Consider the following 24177-nt stretch of genomic DNA (forward strand, 5'->3'; position numbering starts at 1 on the left):
GAGTAATCTCCTTTACTTTAAGTCCACTGGTTGTAGATGTTAACCACATGTACAAAATACTTTCACAGCTACATGTAGATTAGTGTTTGATTAAATAACTGGGTGCTGTAGCCTAGCCTAGTTGACACATAAAACTAACCACCACAGCACTATAAAGAAATCTCATGAAGATTTTGCATTATGCACTTCTTTAAGAAATTAGTTTAACCAATGACTTAAGGCATTAATAACTTTGGATTTATGACTCACTTACTCTTGTGGACTCTGTAAAAGAGAACTCCTAAGGTTTTCCTGCTAGTGTGATATCTGGTATTGTACTGATTCACTTTTCATCAGGGTGTGGAGGATGAACACAAAAGATTTTTTAAAAAACAATTTTCTTTCCTTAACTAAGTAGCAAAGGGTTATTCATACGTTAAGCCATGATCTTATGTTATTTTCTTTCAATCACAGCTGCATACATATAAGTAAGTCATATTTACAAAGTAATAATGAAATTATAACTGAGAATAGTAATATCTCTAAAAATTTCAGAAAATTCTTAACTAATAGTGGATTAATACAGACTTTCTGTTCCCAAAAACATCCTAGAACATCTGATTCTGTTCTTTGACAGCATTACAAGTTTGGATTATCACTTATCTGAAATTTTCTGGAACATTCTCAATTTCAATTACTCTGCCCTGTTTCTATATGTTTCTATAGTTTGAAAATTATGGTCCTTTTAGATAAGACAGTAACATAATCCATTTATTTATCCAATGAACCTTTACTGAGCAGCTACTATACGCAGGGACCTAGACTAGTACCAAGGGGATGTAAACCACGTATACAGGGCACACTTCCTGACCCCGTAACATTGTAGGGGAGTTCTAGCTTGCTCACAAGTAACTATAATACAGTGTGGAAAGTGCTAAGGTCCCTAAGGAAAAAAATGCTAAACTGATTCGAAGTAAGAAGAATTATTACTCCTTGATAAGAATACCAAGTCTTTTTGAGGTTTCCATATAAAGCCCTCCGTGGACAGGGTCTAAGGCAGGTAGACTTCCTTAGATCTTCTGCAGTGGCATACAGGCGGCATTACATTAGGCTTGTATAGCATGGATATTTTGAAACATTTTCCACTGTTACAGTTTTATTATCAAGTTACTGATAGGTCCACCTCATGAATAAATCTCACTCTCTCGCCGTAATATTTTCAGAGTTGGATTGACCTCCATATACTTCAGGCCATTTTCTCTAGGAAAGCAAAACTTTAGGGAGTGTGAAGCTTCCTCTATCTTTTTTTGCCAGGATACTCTGCCTATCGAATAAGGAATGAGACTGTAAAATTATGGAATAGCAAAAATAACCATAAACTAAATTTTTATAAATTTAGCAAAACAGCATATTTTTCTCTGACATCAAAGAAAATACCATCATCCACTCAATAAACATTCATTAAATACTTACTGCCTAACAAGCTCTGAACCATATTATAACTGTATGAATAAATATAATACTTGATAACAAGATGCTCACAGTGTAACAGGTGAAACACTAGAGCAACTAGTTTTAATACAATATGATAAACACTCTAACAGAGGCTTCGGGCAGCACAGAGCAGAGAAGAATTTGTTCTACTTGAGGTGATTAGAAGATCAGTAATAGAAAAGTAGGTCTTTAAAAGAATAAGCAGGAAATTTCCAGATGAAAACAAAAGGAAGATTATTCCAGAAAGGGGAAACAAGAACAAGGCTCAAGTAAGGCCTAACCTAAGTTTGGGCCAGACTGTAAAGGCTATGCTATGGTAAATACTATGCTAAGGAAATGAAACAATAGTCAGTAAACGTTGAAGATAAATAAGTAGTTTTTAAATTGCTGGGTTATGGATACCGAGTTAAAAGACAAAAGCCTAGATTATGAAGGCCAATTAGAAGCCTGCCAAATCTCTTAGCAAGATTCTATGAAAGTCTAAATTAGATCAGCAGCATTGTGAATGGAGAAGAAGGTCAAACTTAGAGAAATTTCAAAGTGATTAGTATTAGTGACATTTTACAGTTAAATATCTTTCTGCCATCTCAATAATACATTCTTTGAGGTCCAGTATTTCTAGTAAATATTAGTATGATCCAATTCTATTTCATTTGAACAATATTAGGTAGAAAACTAAAGTACTCTCACTGTTTTAGATCATATTATTGGAAGGTTAGGTAGACCACTCCAAAGGAAAATATTACTGTAAATTATTCATAGATAAATGCTGAGCTAACATTCAGCCTCAGCAAAGTAACCGCCAGCTCTGTAAGTTACTCAACAAGCTTCACCAGGTAATTAATTTTGCAATCAGGATTTTCCTTTCTTTTACAAGTTAGAGTACATTTTCTAAATTTAGTATAATTTTCTTCTTTATAAGTCAAGTTACTACCTATGAGAAATGATACTTGTAAAGAAAAATTCACTATTCAGTATTCTTCAGAATGGTAATGCATAGTTCTCCAGGGTCTGCAGTTGAATATTTCGTAGTGTGACAGCCACCTAACAGGTCTCCCTGACACCAGTTTCTCCCTTCTCTGATCTATCCTGCATGGAGCTGCCAGCTTAATCTTCCTCATCATAGTTGATAATGCCATTCCTTGCATGAAAACTTTCTACGGCTCACAACTGCCTAAAGAAGAGAATCTAAACTCTATAGTATTGTAGTTAAAGTTCTCAATCAGACAGCCAGAATCACCTACTCAGTCTTATCACTTTCGGCAACCCTGTCTGCTAAACCTGACTCCTCACTCTTCATAAAGCCCTGCCCATCTTCTCCTGGGAAGGGGCATGGAATGTCAGGCACATGTTTATTAATCCCCACAACATCACATTTTACTGTGTGACTTTGATCAAGTCACTTTACTTCTCTGAGGCTTAGTTTCATCTTCTGTAAATTAGAAATAATAATATCTACCTACCACCTAAAATTCTATTTAAAACAAGGAAAGCAATCAATCAATAAAATACCTACCTTTCTAGATTGCTATAGAGATTAGGAGATAATATATTAAAAGTGACTAGCCCAGGGGGCCAGCCCTGTTGGCGACTGGTTGAGTTCATGCGCTCCACTTCAGCAGCCCAGTGTTCGACAGTTCGGATCCCAGATGCAGACCAAGCACCACTCATCAGGCCATGCTGTAGCGGTATCCCACATAGAAGAGCTAGAACAACCTACAACTAGGATATACAACTATGTACTGGGGCTTTGGGAAGAAAAAAAAAAGAGGAAGATTGGCAACAGATGCTAGCTCAGGGCCAATGCTTAAAAAAAATAAAAAAAAAAAAGTGCCTAGCCCAAACTTCATTTATATATAGCAGGTTTTATCACTCTCCCAAGCTTTTTTGCTCATGCAGTTTCCTTTACCTGGAATACCTGTCTCTTCCAGGAATAAAGTCATAAGCATTACTCAAAGTCCAGCACTAAAGCCACCTAGCCATGAAACCATCCCCCATATCCTATAAAATTAGCCTCTCACTCCTATAATGTAATGGTATAATTCTTGGCTTGAAGTCAAATTCCTGACTCCACCGCTTTCTAACAATATGAGCCTGGACAAGTTGCTTATCCACAGCATCCTCATTTCTAATATGGATAGTGACATTAACACTACCTGGCTCACTAAGCCATTCTGAGAATCAACTAAGATAAGCGAGATGTTTTAACTATATAATGGTCTATACAAGTAAGACACTGTTACTCCTACTAAAGTACAAGATAAAATAAAGAGCCTTGGTCTTCCTCATCTTTGCAACTGACATAAAAAAAAATTTCAAGTCCAAAAAAATGAAAATAACTAGTATCCAGGTCAGGAACTAGAAGATAGGAAGAAAGAAGGAATGAAGTGAAAGGGATAGGTCAAAGAGATCTGGGCAGAACTGAGGCTATGAAAGAAGAAGGTGTTCCTGAGGTCCACTTTTACCTACAGACCAAAGTCTGCAAAGGCAGTTGGCAGCTACACAAAGACGAATACACATAGCAGATATTAAGTAAATGCTAAGGGGAGGAGGGAGAAAGAGGAGGGGAAAGAAAAGGAAGAGAGGGAAAGGGAATGGAAGGGAAGACAGTGTCATCATTCCTTATAAGGGATAATCTGTGCCTCTTGCCAAGCTAGTATAATAAAAAAAATGAACTAGTAGTTAAAGCTGTGTTTGAGACTATCCACTTCTCCTTTAAGGTTCCCTTTCTCTAATTGTGCCTCCTCTCAACTCCCGTTTACCATCATTTAGTTGCCTCTCACCATTACCCAGGTCCCCCATGCCAAATAATTACATTTTTTCCACCCACTCTCTCAAACAAATAAAAACAAACAAGAAAAAATCCTGCTCTATTTAAACATCAATATGGAGCTCTGACAAGCTCATTCAAGAGCCTACCTACAGCAGCACTGTATTGCCCTACAGCAGGCATACACATTTTAACAGGGACTACTGTTAACTCTCTTTCTCTTCTTCAGCCCCACAAAAATATCCATGGAAAGAATTACAACAGTAGTGAGCATATGAAAAGATATTTGCACATTGTATATTAATGATGATGAGATCATCTTATATTCACGTAATGCTTTTGCATTGCAAAATGCTTTCTCATCTGTCATTTGATCTGAATTTCCAGGGAGGAATGATGAAATAGGAAAATAAAATCTTGTTTTTACCATACATTTCAGCATAATGCAGTTCTATAGGATTCGGTTTTCAAAGCTTTCTTATACACATCCTTTCTGTTGATTCTCCCCAACATGTTTTTTTTTTTTTTTTTCCATTTACTAATGAAGAAAGTGAGTCTCAGATGTAAAAGGACTTTCCACCAAATCCTTATCAATATAGCTGCTATTTATGGAGTATTTACTAGGTCCAGGAACTGTACTAAGCACTTTACATGCCCTACACGTTATTCAGTCTTCACAATTTTGTGAGGTAAACATTACTATTTTAACATTTTACAGATAAGGCATTGAAGTTCAGAGAAGTTAAGTAATTGTTCCATGGTGACACTACTAGCAAATGGCAAAGCCAAAATTCACACACAGAGCTCTCAGATGACTTGATTTCTCTGTGAAGCCAAGCTGTCTCCTTCCTGGCCCAATATTGTATGGCAACACAGTTCAGTAATTGTTCAGTAATGTAAAAATACTTTCTTTCTGTTACCAAGTTACAATTGCAGGTTTCATCTCAGCAACTCAAGCTCTGTGGGAAAAATAGACTAATACATATAAATTCTTAGAGCAGAAGTGAGGAGGGTGCTATGTCCACTTTTTTCATAAAGAATAAAAGAGAGTTAAGCAGAAAACTGATCTTAGCTGAGAGCTAAAAATCAGTTAACACAGCATTGGCAGATAGGAAAAGAGTGATATGTGCCGCAGTATAGAATAGTTTAGAAGAGAGAGAAATCACTAAAAGCTCAGAAAAAAACATCTAAGAAACAACAACAAAAAAATCAAACCTCGGATTAAATGCTTATTTTAAAATGTTTTAAAACAACAAATTTCTTGGTTATATTCCTAAAATAAAGACTGAGTGAGTAATTTCCATCTTATTTTAAAACATCAACTCAACACAGAATATTTCTGTTATGACTCTGCTACTGCTGCCACCTTGTCATATCTACAACATATTACAGGTAAAAATGTTCAAAAGGGCAATAACAACAAAAAAACTTTTATCTACATTTTCCAAAAATTTTATATAAATCAGAGTTTAAGTTGAGCAGTTAGAATTTTATCACATGTATACTGAGGAAGTGAGAAAGATATCTCCCTCTAGGCACCTGAGAAGAAACTTCAAAACCTAATAGGTGAAGCTTACAGTATTTAAAATGATCCCAGGCTGAATGCAAGCAGGTAAAGTCACTTTCTTTCAAGACAAGAAAAGTCTAAAACCTTGACCTCCAGGTCTTTTAAAACTACATCTTATTAAAACTGAATTAAAGTTTTACTTTGGTAACTCACTTGATTTTGTTTCAAGGGAGAAATCTATCATTGGGAAGCACACTACAGCAACTTCAGAGGGTCCAAAACAACAACCTTATTGTCCTTCCTATCCACTTCGATACACACTAAATATATAGCTACAATAAAAAAGCTTGTGGAAACTAATAATGAGTAAAAACAATCCAGGCAAAAATAAAATATTTCTTATTCCTAAAAACAGGAGATTTTGCATGCCTTCTGGGAAGGTCAGATCAAGTCATTCACATACTCAAAACTTTCCAATGGTTTCCAATTTCTCTCAGAGTAAAATTTTTCCAGTAGCCTCTAAGGTAGTACATAATATGGCCCCCTGTTACCTCTTGGACTTTACCTTCTACTCTTCCTCCCTTTGTTCTCTCAGCTGTGGTCAAACAGACTTGCTTAATATTCCTTGAATATCCTAAGTATGTTCCCACTCTAGGACCTTCATACTGGCTAATCCCTCCACCTGGAATGGTCTTTCTCCAGATAATCTCATAGATAATTCCCTCACATCATTCAAGTTTTTGCTCAAATATCACCTTGTCATTGAGACCTACACTGACCATTTCATTAAAATTTCAATCCCCTGCAACCAACACTTCTAATCCCCTTCAACCAGATCTATTTTTCCCATAATAGCCATCACATGTTAATATGTTATATGATTTATTATATATATATGTTATATATACTATATACTTTATCTAATTTAATTCTGCTTATTACTTTTTTGTCCCCTTCATTAGAATATAATGTCCATGAAGGTGGAAATTTTTGTTTTGTTTGTTGATATATATCTAATACCTGGCATATAACATATACTCAATAAATATTGGTAGAATAAATGAATGAATGAATGATGTTATCCTCACTAAGAAATGAAGCTTGATGAATCAACCACAAAGGGACAATTTTAATAAACTATGAAAAATGGAATCAGACAATGAAGAGGGATAGTGTGAATAACAAGATCTTTAGTTGGGGGTCTTAGCAAAATGTTGCTTTACGAGGCTGAAAATAGCAGGAATCTTTTCTGTGCTAGGACCATCTGACTATCTGAAGGGACATATTATACCTTAAGCCCTGGCTGTTGAATAATTTCCCCCAAACCCAACCCCAGGAAACTCTAATGTCACCACAGTAATCTCCTTGGTAAATTATAGACAGAGGATTGAGTTGGGAAGTTGATGCCAGTCACTCCTCTGTGCTTTAAGGGCCTTCTCCTGGATATATGTGGGGATGGGGGTGGAGAGGAGAAGAAAAAGAGTTTTTCTCCACCTCCTTGGGAAATGGCAATATGGAAAGTCCATGCTACCAAATAAGGATCTGGGGGACAACCAATTAGAATGACATAAACCTCACTTTAAAAATCTCTGTAATGGATAACTCCTGATCTAGCCAACTTCTCCTTTCCTTTAGGAGGGAAAGTTTCTAAATAAATCTGTACCGCAAGAAATAATTTCTGTTATGGAAATGTAAGCTGACTGAACCAGGCATAATCATATTAGAAGAAGGCTGCTGAAGAAATACTTCCAAATGACCAGCTATGGAGGATCAAACCAGGATCACCTTATACATGAAAATACATACTGTCTTGAGAGTATTTCAGAGTAAGTTTTTGGTGTTCTTTTTATTTTTCTTTTTTAAAAACAATTTTATAAGAAGTAATAGATCTGTTAGGAAGAGCCAGAGGGGAAGCAATAGAGATTAATACATATAAAACATTTAGAACAGTGTCTGGCACATAAGTAGCACTATCTGGATGTTTACTATTATTACCTGCATTTCTAATCTCAATTTTATAATAAGCAATCTTTTACAGAAATTTACACTGCATAAAAAAATAACTAGAAAGAAATATGCCAAAATGGACCAGTGGTTACTTAAGGGTGAAGAATGACATGACTGAGCTTTGACTTTCCTACTTTCTCTACCTACTTTAACATATTCTACACTCCAGTCAATCAGAACTAGTTGTAATTTCCCATATACACCTCATGCTTTATCATTTCTCTGACTTAACTCAGGCTGTTCTCTCTGCCTGGAATGCCCTTTTTGCCTATTTCTACACACTTTATCCATCCTTCAAGGCATGCTTCAAGGCAATAATAACAGCAAATAAGAATCATTAAGTGCCTACTATTATATAGTGCCAGGCACTATATTAAGCACATTATATAGATAATCTAATTTAATAAGTTCAAAGCCCTTTGAGGTAGGTACAATTATTACGCCTGCTTTATTGATTAGGAACCTACAGTTAAAATGGTTGAATAAATTATTCAAGGTCATATAGTTTGTGAGTGGCAGGAATGAGATATATAAAACCTAGATGTGTTCGACTAAAAAGTCAGTGCTTCAGTCACCATCCCCATGGATTCATCCTTAGAAGTCTAGACTCTCAGCTGGAAAATAAGCTCCTTGAGTTCAGGGTCAATGGAAAAATACATATTTTTCAATTTTAGTGTCCTCTAGTTAATGTATCTAGCACAGAGCCGAACAAAATACAGTAGCTCAAACAATAAATATTTAAATAAAAGAATTAATGGATGAGTGAGTCATTCTATCAACTGTCACTTGGACTATGCATTTATTCTAAAAATAAAGCTAGCTCCCATGGGAGATTCAGATGGCCCTAGTTAAAGGTAGAGCTAACTTTAGTATATTTGTTCTTAGGAAAAATTACAATAAGCTAAAATAACATAACTAAACTTATCAACAAATGATTGATAAAATAGGGGAAATATTCTAGGTGCTGGGGCAAAGCAAATAAAGAAAATAGACAAAATCCCTGTCCTCATGAGCTTACATTTCAGTAAGAGGGAAAAGGGACATTTAATTCTTGAGAAAATCTCATTTTAGAGGAAGAACTAAGATAGAGAGGGACTAAGCAATTTCCCCAAAGTCACACAGCCAGTAAGAGATGGAGCCTGGCTTCAAACCCAAATGGTCTGACTATAGAGTGCTTGCTCTTAACAACTAAGCCATAATGTCTCTCTGATAGATGATGATAAATGCTATGAACAAAAACAAAGCAAGGAATGGTAATGGGCAGGTGAGAAGGGTATTTTAAATGAATGGAGTAGGAACCACTGAGAAGATGCCATTAAAGACTTGAAAGAGGTGACTCCCCGACCCCATGCAGATACCTGGAGGAATAGCATTTCAGGCTACGGACAAAGCAAGTACAAAGATTCAAGGCTTCATGTGCCTGAGGGGCAGTGAGGAGGTGAGGGAACCTGGACAGGAGTAAGTGAGGAGTAGAGTGGTGGATTTAGATCAAAGAGGTAAGCGGGGTCACAACTTGTAGGGCTCGATAGGCCATTGTAAGAAATTTAGCTTTTACTTTGAGTGGGAAGACAGTTGGATAGAGAGGGAAGATGTGCAGCATTTTTCACAAGTATCTTTTAAAAACAAACTTTCACAAGGTACAAACTTCCAGCTATAAGATAAATAAGCACTAAGGATGCAATGTACAACATGATGACTATAGTTAATACTGCTGTATGGTATACGTGAAAGTTGTTAGGAGGGCAAATCCTCAGGGTTCTCACAAGGAAAAAAACATTTTTTCTTTTTTTGTTGTTGTTGCTATATGAGATGATGGATGTTAACTAAACTTATTGTGGTAATCATTTCACAATATATGTATGTCAAGTCATTATGCTGTACACCTTGAACTTACACAGTGCTGTATGTCAATTATATCTCAGTAAAACTTGTTGAGACTTCAGCTTCTCTTTATTTTTTCTTGTTTTTTAGAACCTGATTAAGGAATTTCTGTATACCACCCTCTTTTCCTCACAGCAAATTTTCCTGTGGGAAGCCAGACATTAGAATTCAATTGCAGGATATCTGCTGCTCTCAAAGCAGCAAATCTTTCTGCAGAACGACGGAGTGATTTATTAACAATGGGTTTTCTTCGCATGTCCTCTTTACCTTAACCATCCTACATTTGAGTGGCTGTATCAGAAGCCTCCAGAACTTCCAGGGGGAATAAGAACAGAAAGCACAGACACCATATTCTTGTTTTTAAATTCAAAAGCCATAGTCCAGGTCCAAGACTGGAAAGATTTAATAAGAATACATTTCTCCCAAATTTCGTATACACAATCCACCTCTCTATGACCAAAAAACTCATGTTAAAGAGCAAGAGAAAAAGTAGAAGAAGAGAAAAAGGAAAGCTTGATGAAAATCACTTCAATTCGCATCCTTCTCCCAACTCTAAGCCTTTAAAGAAGTTCCCTGGCACAAGCAGGGCACAGGAGAATAAAACAGAAACAATGGTAAAGGAATATCCAGATAGCAGATCCTGAACAGCCTCACAAGATCCTGTTGTACCCAAAGAAGAGTAAAAAGCAGCCAAATGCTCATTTTGCTGCTAGTTTTTACCCACGTAGCCACGAGATACACTGGTGGAGTGTAAAAAAAATAAGTAACAAAGCTTTGTGGTTGAAATGAGGAGAATAGTAGATGTGGCAGATGGTAAATATGGACCTTATAGCGAGAGACCAGGTGGAGACACATGCATCTCAGCTGCAAATGCCCACGTTAAGGAATGATGACTCCTGAAGATTAGAAAGGAAATATCCCAAAAGGAACTATCTCATAATGGATGTTGATCGATGACCATAATGCTTCCCCGCACGTCTCCTCCACTAACATCATTCAATCCACTAAGAGTCACTGAGGCATTGTCCTCAACACAGTGATGCAGAATATTATACAGTGTCTCTGCTCTCACTGAGATGCTGTGGAAGAATATATGCACCAGGGAATTGTTTATCTCTGAGAAAAAAGAATGCTGGAGGGAAAATGGGGAAGTGATTAAGCATAAAGCAGAAATGTTTTAAGAAAATCCAGAATTAACTAAAATTATGTTTTCTGCCTCTTGGTAGATTCAAGGCTTAATACCAAGATCATGTTAATTTACAGAAAAATAAAGTTAAAAATTGCACTATTATAGTTCCTTTTTAAGATTACTCTGTGCCAGGCACTGTGCTAAACACTGAGTGTAGAATGGTGCCCCTCCTTGTGGAACCTTCTACTGGGGATAGCAGACATCTCCTTGGCATTAAAATATCATGACAGCTTGCAGCCAGAAGCCATTTAATGCCTGCTTATCTTTAAAATACCTGATCCAATCCTTATTTGCTCCAAAATTTTCATTGTTATGCTACCAGGTTTTGTCTTCACATTGTCAAAATACTGCAAGAGATTGACTTGACTCTACTAAAGAAAATAAAGAACACTAAGTTGAATCCCGAATCCATAAAATAAAGTCTTATTATTTCAACCACTAATCTTGACTTTTGCCTCACACTAGAAGACTACAGTTATCAGAGGATACTTCCTTTTGCATTTTTCCTGCATCATCAAAGACTTTTAAAAGCTAATGGATGTCTTAATAAAACCTTTTTAAGAAGAAGTGTACTAGCACATATAAAGCCATTAGAAAGTAATATCCCAGTCACGTGTACATTGCCTTAAGGGTTTTTGAAACTTCTGTTTCCAGAGCCAATGTACCAGTCACGTAAGAATATCATTCTTATTACTTTAGAGGATATTATTCATGACTTCCTTTGCCAGCTTTGATCAACTAAAGTGCACCAGTTTCCTCTCTATTCTAGCCTACATCCTGGGGAGGCCCAGCTAAGAGAACAGAAAAAGAGAAGCAGAATGGGACAGGCAAGGAGCCCTATGGCCAGACTGAAGTTGGTAACTAGAGAATGCTTAGAGGGATTTCTTTCTGGTTCAAAATATATTCTTGAGCCTACTATGTGAGAAACACTCTTGTGGGTGGCAAGGAATCAGAGATAAGGAAGATTTATAATTGCTGCCCTTAAAGAGCTTACATGTCTTTCCCAGCTGCTTTAAATAAACTCAACTTGTTCAAAGGAGGGGACACAAGATGAGAATTAAAAAGTATAGCAAGCATTTGCACTATATCGTAAGAATCTACCCACATTGTTGTCCTTTATTCTAAGTTTTCCTTGTTATAAACTTCATTTTGGCTCCATTTCTCAACTACTGCTCTTGATTCAGACCATTTTAGCAACAATTTAATTTGGACACACTTTCCAGACTTTGACATTGGAAAGCTGACCCCTGCAGGGCAAGATCCTCTGTTGTCCTGGCCCAGTACACTGAAGTCCCAAATAAGAGACAATTTCCCCTGTGCCCACCTCCATCTACAGAGAGACAGACCAGCCAGGTCTGTCTCTTTGCCTCATATAACTTCATATAAGGAAGAGCAATTAGACTCACTTCAGAAGCACACTGATTGCAGTTAGTGAGCGTTCATGTTCTGATGTTTTGGATATAACTGGTCAATAGTCAAATCACCTTAGGCTGAGGACTTCCTAAACAAGAGATTTTAAGATGTATAGAATAGAGTTAAAAGAAACTCTAAAATTGTATATGGAAAACATTAACTCTGTTTTGTCTATCCTGATTTTGACATTGAAAAATAAATAAGTCTAATATCTATGTGGATTTTTTTCTCATCATTCTTCCTTTTATTGCCGGCATCTGTTTATTAACCAATTGAAAGTCCTGATTTATATGGATTCGATCAAATAATCTTTTAGATAACCACTGAATAAAGAGCCTAAAGTTTTTTTTTCTTTTTAAATGACTTATCTAGCTGATATATTTGTTGAAAGGATATTAATCATAAACCAAAGGCATTACATGTATATATCAATTCATGTAAAATCTTTATCCCCAAGAAAATCTACGTAAAGCAAAATTGTATAAATTGAATCATTTAAATATACAAAAAGCCAATACAAATTGACAACAAAGAGACATACAACAGAAAAATGAGCAAAGAATATGAATAAATTCACAGGAGAGCAGATTAAAATAGCCAACAAAAGTGAGACAGTGCTCAAATTCACTAATAGTCTCAGAACTTGAAATTAAGTTAAAAATAAAGCATCACTAAGCCTATGAAACTGACAAAAAAATTAAGAAGGGCTGCAACACCTATTGCTAGGATGGATGTGAGGTAAAATTATAACAATATGCATTGTCAGTGGAAATGTGAACGGTGAAATCAGTCTGGGAACACAATCAAATTAAAAGTATGCATACCCTGGGAGCCAATAATGCCACCCCTCAATATCTATCCTACAGAGCAAATGCATCATTAAGTTCAGATATATAAGCAATGATCAGATTGCAGCATTAATCATAGTGGCACAAAACCGGAAACAGAAAATTCCGATCAAGAGGGGAATGATGGAGTAAATTATGATATACCCACACTATGAAATTATGCATCCATCAGAAGAACAAATTAAAGCTACACCAGACAACTTGAAGAAACTTTCATATAATATGAATATGTGTTGAGAAACAATTACTTTCCAAAATTCTGTGTGTGTATATATGTGTGTGTATATAGTTTACATATGAACACATACTATATGAATGCAGAAGGATTAAACACATTAAGTCGTTAAGATGGGTTACCTTGTATGTGGGGAGGGTAGAACCGATACAGCATAGGCAGGAAGTGAATGAAAAGGGAGACACCCAAAAATGGAAAAGTTAGAAAAAAAGAACTTCATTTAGAATAAAAAGTATATATTTGATCACTTAAATAAAATTATGTGTAAGACTATGCATTTAGGAATTGACTAAAAATAATTTTTGAAAATTCAAAAAGACCAAAGACCAAAGCAATAAGAACCTAGAAAAAAAAATAGAAGAATAGTTAACTAATCTTAGAATGGGGACGGACAAAGCAAAGAAAAAATAAAAGGAAAAAAGGTGGTAGATTTTATCATGTAAAAATTAAAAATATTTTTAAAGTCAAAAAGCACTATAAGAAAAATTAATAGTAATCAACAAAGTATAAATATTGCAACAATTATGATAGAATGGCATATTTCATAAATAAAATGCTCTTTCAAAACAATAAGAATTCTAGCACCACTTAGAAAAATGAACAGAGAGCTTGAATAAATCACAAAAGAAATATAAATAGCCAATAATCATAAGAAAAAAACAGTTTAGTCTCGATGAATAAATGATTGCAATTTAAAGCTTTAAGTAACAAATTTTATCTATCAATTTGACAAAATATTTTATATAATTAATGCTACTAAAGCTATAGGCATATATGCCTTTCAAACACTGCTGGTAGCACCTTTCTGCAAAGCAATTTGATAATTTGTATCAAGAGCCTTAAAAATGTCAATATCCTTAGACTCAGTAGTTTCACTTATAAAATCAACCCTGATGAAATAACTGGAAAAGGCACTATGGTTTATATACCATATATAGATATCTGTTATATTATGTAGATATCCATTATAGCACTATTCATAGCAGAAAATTGGAGAAAGCCTAAATATTGAATGGGAAACTGCTTGAGTAAGTTTCAAATGATGGAGTATTATAAATCTATTAAAATATTTTCAAAAAAATATTTAATGATATGAGTAAATACTATTAGTACAGCATTAAATTTAAAAATAATAAAAACACCCTACATGCTTTTGTCCTAATTTTGTATACATATATTTGTACAGAAAAAAAACACTAAAAAAATCAAAATAATTAGTTTTACGTGTTGAAAGTAAGATTTTTTAATGGTTTTAAGTATTTTATAAACTTCACATAGTTGGTATCTATTAACACATTATTGTCATTGTCAACTTTTTCTTCAAGCAACTAACTAAGGTGATCATTAGACTCAGTATTACCAGTTTCCAAATCATTTCTGAGCAGGACAGAAGGTATATCACAGGCTTCAACCTCAACAATCCAAAGATTCAGCACAGTGCCATTGATTAGCACTAGGATTCCATGCAGCTTCCAAGTCAGCTACACACCCCCAATCTTGATAGATTGTCTGTGTGCCCTACTAGCTGACTTCAAAGTATTGACTGCCACTTAAACATATCACTGATCTACTCCTGCCTCCATCCTAAGCCTCAGGTATGAACCTGAAACATACCTCAACTTGCCTTACTCTTTGGTAACTGTTAATTCTGACAGTAGTCTCCAAAAGTTTTGATTCCATAATCCTATCTGTAAAAACATTTCAACATACAACTCTAATAGCTTTATATCTATTTTCAAGTGTATATATATTATCATTAATGTAGCATATGTTATAAATTACCCAAATATAAAAAAATTGTAAAAACTATGACAAAATAAATATAAATGAGAGTTCTCTCATTTTGTTCCTACATGCCAGTGGATCATTTTATTCATGCCCCAGGATATATGGCCCTGCTACAGAGATCACAGCCTTAAACCACACTCTCCTATCCCACTATCCATCTCCTTCCCCTACTACATCTGGAATTATGTTCTGAAATTCCAGAATGCCTTAGACTTAAGTCAACTCAAACTATAACAATATTCATAAGAGAAGTCACTTGTATAATGTGAAGAATCATATCCTTCCCATGCTCTACTTTATCTTTTGGCAAAAACCTGGATTTTCGTAGAAAAATATTGCATCTAGTGTCATATAACTACATTTCTATTATTATTGTTGCCATTTGTTGATAATAATTACTACTACTGCTACTACTACTACTACTTCTCACTGGTGTAAGTCAGTCATAATATTATTCAGTTCTTTCAGACATTTCAGTAATATACCTCTGCAGACTTTTGAAGGTTATCATGGTATGAAGCAAGAAGGGATGTCTTCTCCCACTTCTGTGCAACTTGATTGGCTTCTTCTATCTTCTGCTCACAACTTTTTTGAGAATTTAGCAATGTTACCTCATAAAATTCTTGAATATCTGTAAAGAAAACATAAGGGAAGAATCAAAATGTCATGTACCACATTATAAATAGCTTATGCATGTGTGTGTATATGGAAAATTTCACTGATTAAAAGAACTGCATAAATACATATGCCAAAGAAAAATAACAAAAATAGAGGAAATGCTGAAAATTGCTTTTTTACCTGCGTGAGAATTGTTATAGCAGCTTTATTCATAATTGCAACAACTGGAAACAACCAAGATGTCCTTCAACTGGTGAATTCAAAAACCTATTGCAGTAAATCCATATAATGGAATGCTATCCAGTAACAAAAAGCAATGCACTAGCATGGATGAATCTTAAGTGCATATTGCTAAGTTAAATAAGCCAGTCTGAAAAGGCTACATACTGTATAATTCCACTTATATAATATTCTGGAAAAAAGCAAAACTAAAGACAGAATAAAACGATCAGTGATTACTAGAGGTTCTGTGAGAGGGAAGGGAGACTGAATAGGTAAAGCACAGGGTGATGAAATCTTCTGTAACAATACTGCAATGGTGGATACATAACATGAAGCATTTGTCAAAACCCATAGAACTTTACAGCACAAAGAGTAAACCTAAAGTTATGCAACATTTTTAACATCATTTAGAAGGTCAGAGAATCCCACGATGAAATGCAGACAGTGACAAAGGACTCAAACTATATTACAAATGTACGAAAAACTTCACCGAAGGCATTAGGAGAAAAAAGTGATGACCTAAATAACTTCAAAAATGAGTAGAGACTGTAAAACCAAAGACAAAAAAACTATACAAAAGCATCCTACTCTACACTCTAGTTAGTAAATTTGTTTTTCATGGTGTACAGTTTAACAATTTTGAAACCACTATTCATATATACACAACTGAACAATCAAATGGATGGTGGATGGTGGGAGACAGGTTTCTCACTGTCGGAATAAAAGGTTACAAAAAAGTAAGTGGATGGGTGGGGGGACACGAGAATGATCCTTATGATTTTAGATTAGATTTGGAGACATCATTATAAACTCATGTGTGGCTTAATATAGATACAAATGGATACACACAGAAATATTTACAAATTCAGGTTTTTCCCACTATCCAAAAGTACAGCGTTCCTATGAAATCATTCATAAGCCAAAATGGCATAAACTGAAGAAGCAATTACCATTAACTTATATGGGGAAAATTTTTATGCATTCCCAGACCCAAAAAGTAATCTACCAAAATACACTGAGAGAAAGCACAGATGCTCACAAACAGAGTTCAAAGTGATGGTCCCTGGATGCTGAGATGCTAATTGTAGTTCCCAGGGAAGGGCTTAGTGGCGCCACTCTCATTGCCAGAGGTGCACACGGTCTCTCTAACGGCCAACTGCAAAACAAATGCTGAATACTATTTTTGTTTTTTGCCTTTTTTTGTAAAAGTGAAAATCCTCTTCAGATTTCTTTTGGTTAGCGAAAACAGGAACTAATGTAGGTCTTCCATAAAAGACAAGTGACGTAAAGCAAACTTTTGGATAGAGGCGGAAACCTGTAGGTATATACACAAGTTAGTATACACACATAAATTTCCTTGTTCTGTCTGCCGAAAGGACCTAGAAGTAATGAATGAGCACAAGTAGCACCTAGACTTTGGCCTCTTTACAGCAATCTTCACCAAGTGGTAAAGTGTAATAAGAAAGACAGTGGCATCAGGTAAGAACTGGGAGTATCTATATAAACTCCAAATTTTTAAATGAAAGAACAAAAGGAAAGAAGGAAGGGACTGGCCATGTATTTGTAGATTGCCCCTCGACTAGGATTTTTCTGTTTTTCTCGTGATTAGATTGGGGTTATGAGTGTTCAGGAGGAAGACCACAGAGAGGAAGTGCCATTCTCATCACATGTATAGGTTGCCTGCCATCAACATGACTTTTCATTACTGATGTTAGTCTTGATTACTTGATTTAGGTAGCGTTTTTCAGGTTTTGCCCGGTAACTTTTATTTATTCCTGGTGAGTGTAAATTGCTATAACCACTTTAAAAGACAATCTTATATTATCTTGTAAAATTGAACATTTGTTTCTCCCATAACCCAGCATTTCTACTACTCAGGATACATCCTAGATAAACTCTTGCACATATGCACCAGGAAACACACCAAAATGTTCACAGCAGCACAGATCATCACAGCAAAAAATTAGAAACAATCCAATGTCCATCAAAAGGAAAATGGATTAATTGTGGTGTGTTCTCAAAATGGAATTTATGCAGTAGAGAAATGAACTATAGTATCATGAAATGACATAAATAAATCTTAGAAACATAAAGTTGAGTGAAAAAAAGAAAATATAAAAATATTTTTGCAAAGTTCAAAAACATGAAGAACTAAACTATATATTTTTAGGCATCCATACATGTATTTGTGAAAAAACAATTAGATCAAAGCAAAGAAGCACATGAAAAGATGAAATTACCTCAGTGGAAAAGGTGGGCAAGAAAATGGGATAAAGGAGGAACACATAAGTAGATATAAATTAACGGTAATTGTCTAGTTCTAGAATTGGGTGGTCATTTCAGAAATGTTTACTTTATTTTTATGCTAAATATATTATATATAATTTATGTATATTCTTTTGTATGTATTAAATATTAAATTTTTCAAATAATAAGAAAAAATTTGTTTCATAAATATTAAGATTTACATAGAAAAGTTACAAATCCTCAAATTTTATGCATAGCTGTAACTTTATTCTGTCACTAGCAACAAAGCAGTTGTGAAATCACGTTTGGAAAATGTGTAAGAACAGAAGGTAAAAGCCACACAGATATAAATCCGTCTCAGAGTTTTAAATACAGTGAGGATTAGTAGGGTATTAATTGAGTTAAAAGCCAAAGGAATAAAAAAAGGTAAAATCCAGAAAATAAGATATGTTTACATTATCTGGTCTCAAGTTTTAATTAAAATAAAAGAATAAATTCTGTATTTTAATTAAAAGAATCTATTCTGTAAAGAATAAATCTGTAAAGATTTCTGCAGCTACATATTTTCCAAAGAATAATGACTTGTAATGAGTAAAACACCTTCTGTAGTCAAATTTCAAGATTATTTTTCTCTGCATCAGTTTTAAGGATGTAAACACCATTTCATAGGCAGCATTTGCAAGTTGCCAAATTTTGAAATATTAGGTGTATAAAGTATCCGGAAAAGGAAACATATTTATCACATTCATGTTAAGAATTCATACCAACAAGCTATCATTTAAACATCAGGAATAGTGGTGACTTGATCACATTTAGAAAAACCCTATGGACAATATTTTTAATGTTAAATTTGCAAATCTTAATTAACTGATAAACCCCAAACCTGATGAAATGTTCCAAGTCTATTTCACACTCCTTTGTTCCTGATTCTCACTGCCTAAGCAACTACTAGAGAGGAAGAAGGTAACCTTAATTACATCAAAGATGACATATTTGAAGATAATTCTGTGACCAACATCAAATTTTATTTCTGGTTAGTAAGCATTATTTTTTTTAATGCCAGACATATATCTGTTTGTCACTTTTCAAGCAACTCTTGCAACTCTTTTTGGTATCCTCTTGTTTCCCCACCACCATAAGCACTACCACCACTTTCTGTTCATTCCTACTGCCAGAGTTCAGGCTCTCACCATCTCTTGCTCACCCTTCTTCCCTTGGCCCAGATGCCCTTTCCCATACAGAAATCCTACTCCTTCAATGCCCAGTCCCAGTACTCTCCCTTTGTGAAAAGACTATTTGAAGTCAGAGATCCAAATACGAAATGTCATTAGCATAGAAAATATTCTAACTAAAACTGAGTTCAACTGAGTAGGACATGTGTGAAAGTAAGAACACCCAAGCAGCTACCATCAAACAAAACAAAACAAAAAAAGGTTTGTGTGGGGAGTTGTCGGGGGTGGGGGAAGGTGGGCAAGGCTGCTTCTTTCCTCCCATTCCCACAAAGTATTGCTCAGATCTGTTTAATAGTTATTTCTCATTCTACTTTATATGATAAGTAGTTGTTCACCTACCTATCCTCAATTCAACATTTCAACTCAGTAAGTAATTTTTAAGTGCCAGGCAAGGCCCTTAGGAAAGCAGACAATGTCAGAGCCAGCCATATATTCTCTACTATCTGGCATTATTCTTTACACTTAGTAAGCACACAATGAATACTTGCTAATTTTAGTTTATTTGCATTCCTTCTCCATTTAAGGATCAAATAGAAAAAAAATCATTGAATAAAGTCAAATCTCTTCACACTCAAGACCACAGGAAAACTTGCATATTTGGATTATGTTTCAACGTGACTTGACTACTTGATTTGATCACACCAGCTAGCTAGCACTTTTTATTTTGCACATTCTTCCCTCAAATGAAAAAGTGTTGCCACTTCTGAGGATATATTCAAAATAAATTCCTCAAATTCTTGAAGGCATACGCATTTTAACCTCATAATTGTTTTTTGAAATAGTTTATAAATTACTGTCAAATTTACAGATGAGCATGTCTCAAAGTAATATACACATGATTCTGAATCACCTGGGGATCTTGTTAAAATGCAAATTATGATTAAGGTCTGGAGTGGGACCTGAATCTCTGAATTTCTAACAAGCTCCCAGGTGATGTCAATGGATTCTGAACCACCAACAACTCTGGACCTAAGAAACAGACCTCCAGGATGATAGCCTAAGGCTTCATACTCTCATTTCAAACATCTCTTACTGAGTTGTTAGAATTCTCTTCTTCTTCAGAATGAGGAATGAGGGGAAAAAATCTCAATAGAAGAAGAAATTGTCAAAATAAGAACTCTACCCATTGATTGAAAAATAATAACTACTTAGTAAATATTGTTGACTAACTTGATTCAGATTCAGTTAGCTAGAAATTCAAAAGGAACAATATTTCAGTGTGCTGCCTATAAGACATTAAAACAGAAAAAATCAACTTTTAGGCGACGTCTGAGACAGTCCCTATTCAGTCCAATCTCTCTCTTTTGTTCTAACCTATACTCCATTAAGATGAGATCTGGCCTTTGTAATGATTATTCTGGCACAGCTAGGTTTTCAATTGTCAAACAGTATGATCAAGGGAATCCATAATAAATAGGATTATATTTTTAAGCACACCATTAAAAACTCATACTCAAACTATTTCATGTTCTTTCAAGCAGAGACAATCTGGCATGACAAACATTTCAAAGATGGTACTATTTCCTCAAAAGACCCTTGGACCCCCTCTTTGAGATATGCCTTCAAGCATCTGAGGAATTTATTTTGCATATCCTCAGAAGTGGTGAATCGTTTTTCATTTGAGGGAGATTTGATTTTTTCAATGGCCAGAATTCATTGGAAAACTGTGGATATGGTGAGTGATGGAGAAATGGATTTCCTTTTATCTGACTTGAATTAAGGAAATATGACTGTTAAATCATGAGACTTTTTTCTCGTATGACTCACAAATTGCTCTGCAATTATCTCCTTAACCACAGTAAAACAAAAAAGTAACCAGAATGTTTAACAAATTTACATACTTTCTTATCTATTAGCTCACAGGCTGGAATAAAAGTGATTGGGGAAAGGCTGTTTTTGCTTCCTCCCATCTCACCCTTCATGTTGCAAGGCACAGTACTGATGGGGACAATTGTAGTTACCTCTCTCCAGGGACAATGGGAAACCTCCTTGAAGCTTGTGTTGTTTGTTCATTTGTTTTTTTGTGATTGGCACATACAGCTATAATTCACCAAAGCCATTTAATCCCAAGAATTCACTGAAATCAGCTGAAGATTCTCACCTTAAACCCTCAATAGAGATATGGAAATCTTTGTAAGACACACCTTCTTTTAAAATATATGCCTTTTACTTCTTCTAGCATCCCTTGTTCTCTATAGGCTTCCCTACACATACCACAAATCTGATTATGAATTCAGCTGAACAGTATAACCCAACTGATCTTGCTATATTTAAAAAGGTTACAAGGTGCTGTCTTAGTATTCCATTAGCCTTTCCTGAACACTTGGTTCTGTTTGGGGAGCCAGATAAATACTCATATCCAATTTCCTCACACTGCATCCAGATTCCATACCTTCTCTTCCACAAAAAAATTATCATCACCCTTGTCCATTTGATTCCAAGACTACTAGACACTGAGGCACAGAGGCAGAATTCCCAAGAAAGGCTTTACAGGGTGGTAAGCATCCTAATCTTAGGGTTTCAGCCAAACAAGTTTCTTTACAGATATTACCTGAGACTAGAAGAACGAAGTTGAATACCAAGAGTAGGCTAAAGTGAAATGTAGATGAAAAGAAAATATAAGTTAAATTTTACAGCCAAGAATAGAGAGTGAAAGCAAGGTCAGTGGTAGGTACAAATCAAGTACCAAGTTAGAGAACAAAGGAGGCCAAACCAAAACAGGGATGAGTGTGAAATCCAAGGACTAATACATCATCAAACCCAACAGACACTGAAGAGGCAAGACCAGAGGATGAGAAAATGCTTACATGCAAAAGGTTCAAGCAAATTTCCACAATGTTTTGGCATGATTGGGCTTCTTCTGTGCCTGGACAAAGCACAAACAGAAGGAAAGGAAAGGGAAAGGGAAAGAAAAGGGAGGATGAGGGAGGGAATCTTTTTTTCAAAGTACTTTCCTTTACTAAAAGGAACCAGAGCTTTTTGCGAAAAGGCTCACTCCAGGGCTGGGGTAGAGAAATTATAAGATTAACCTGGGACACTCTGTTGCACTAGAAAGTACGAAAGTACTGAAAAATCATGGGATCATATCAAAAGGACATGAATTCCAGCTTGAAACGGCTTTCTCACAAATCTGGAACGATTTGAGTCTTAAAATAAATTAATAGCAATAGGTTATAACATATTGAATAAAATGAGAATCCATGAGTCCATCCTGACATAAATAAATGAGATTAAGTGGAGGAGAAGCAAAAGCTCTTCCTTACAGTAGAATTCTAGCTAATAAATATAGAAGAAATGATAGAATTAGAAAATCATCAATGGACACTGCAACTTGTGGACAAAAATTTATGAGGAACATGATGTTACATAGTCTCATAGTATATCCCCACAAATTAGAACAAACTGGCACTGGGAGCCTCCTGTTATCACACACCAAGATAGACATGGCATCATTTCTGTGATACTACTTCCAAAAAAGCATAAGCTGAATCTAATCATGAAGAAATATCAGATCAATCCAAATTATAAGACATTCTACAAAATACCTAGCCTGTAATCTTCAAAATTGTCAAGGTCAAGAAAAGAAAGGCTGATGAACTACTGCAAATTAAAGGGGACTAAAGAGGCATGACAATTAAACATAATGTGTGATCTGGGATAGATCCTGGACTGGGAAAATATAGCTATAAAAAATGTTTTGGAGGTAACTGCTGAAATTGAATATGTACTGTACATTAGATAATAGTATTGTATCAATGTTAAATTTCCTGATTTTGATAACTGCACTATTCATGCAAGGAAACATTCTTGTTTTTAGGAAATATTCATTGAAGTATTTAGTGATAAAGGGGCTAGATGTCCCCAACTCACTCACAAATGATTCATTAATAATACGCACATATATGTATGTACGAACATGTGTGTATGTATATGTGTGTACATAAATATAGAGATAAAGAGAGAGACACACACACATACATAGAGAATAATAAATCAAATAGAGCAAAATGTAAATGACTGGGGAATCTGGATAAAGTGAATATGCAGGAGCTCCTTATACTAGCAACTTTTCCATATGTTTGACGTTACATCAAAAGAGGAAGTTTAAAAAAACGGTCAAGTGACTAGGAGACATTAGGGATAAGAATGGAACTGAGAAACATCCAGTAACATTTGTAAGAAACATCTAGAGAAAAAAGACTCAAAGAGGAACAAACTGTAAAGTGCAGAATGTGAGGGAAAAGGTAGATCAGTAGAGCATAAGTGAAGTAGTCTACTGTCTAGAAGTTAAAGCACAAGCATTGAAGTCAGACACACAGGCCCTGGCTCTGCTACTTACTAAATATGTGACCTTCAGCAAGTTATTTAACTTCTCTAAGCATGTTTGTTCACCAAAAAAATTTACATATGCAAATAGTTCAAACAGTTGAACAGTTACATAGAACATAATAAATGCTAGTTATTGCTCTTTTGATTAATGAATCATCTTTCCACGATGCAGTGTACACAAGAGGTCTCAATAAATATTGGAAACCTGAACACAGAATATGCTTAGCTAGGAGTCATTTCTTCTAGAACAAAGTGCAGACACTTGGAGCAATAAAGTAGAATTAATACATGGGAAGGAGAAAGAAAACTGTTATTTACAAGAAAAAAGTAGTTAATTGAAACAAATTTTAATAGAAATGCAATAAGATGTGCATAAAGCAACACAGACTATTTTTTTGCCTCAAAAAAAGGTTTTTAA

General features: G+C 35.1%; 1 protein-coding gene across 2 annotated transcripts in view; it reads right to left on the minus strand.

Annotated features, from left to right (window-relative positions):
• Positions 1-24177, minus strand: part of DLG2 (discs large MAGUK scaffold protein 2) — a 1814300-nt gene that overhangs the window by 1552173 nt on the left and 237950 nt on the right. For both annotated transcript variants that reach the window (XM_046685982.1, XM_046685984.1), the window contains exon 3: positions 15597-15742. In XM_046685982.1, coding sequence (XP_046541938.1) covers positions 15597-15742 — 146 coding nt within the window. The remainder of the gene's footprint in view (positions 1-15596; positions 15743-24177) is intronic.

Source organism: Equus quagga, chromosome 14 (genome assembly GCF_021613505.1).
Source record: "Equus quagga isolate Etosha38 chromosome 14, UCLA_HA_Equagga_1.0, whole genome shotgun sequence".
NCBI classification, from domain to species: domain Eukaryota; kingdom Metazoa; phylum Chordata; class Mammalia; order Perissodactyla; family Equidae; genus Equus; species Equus quagga.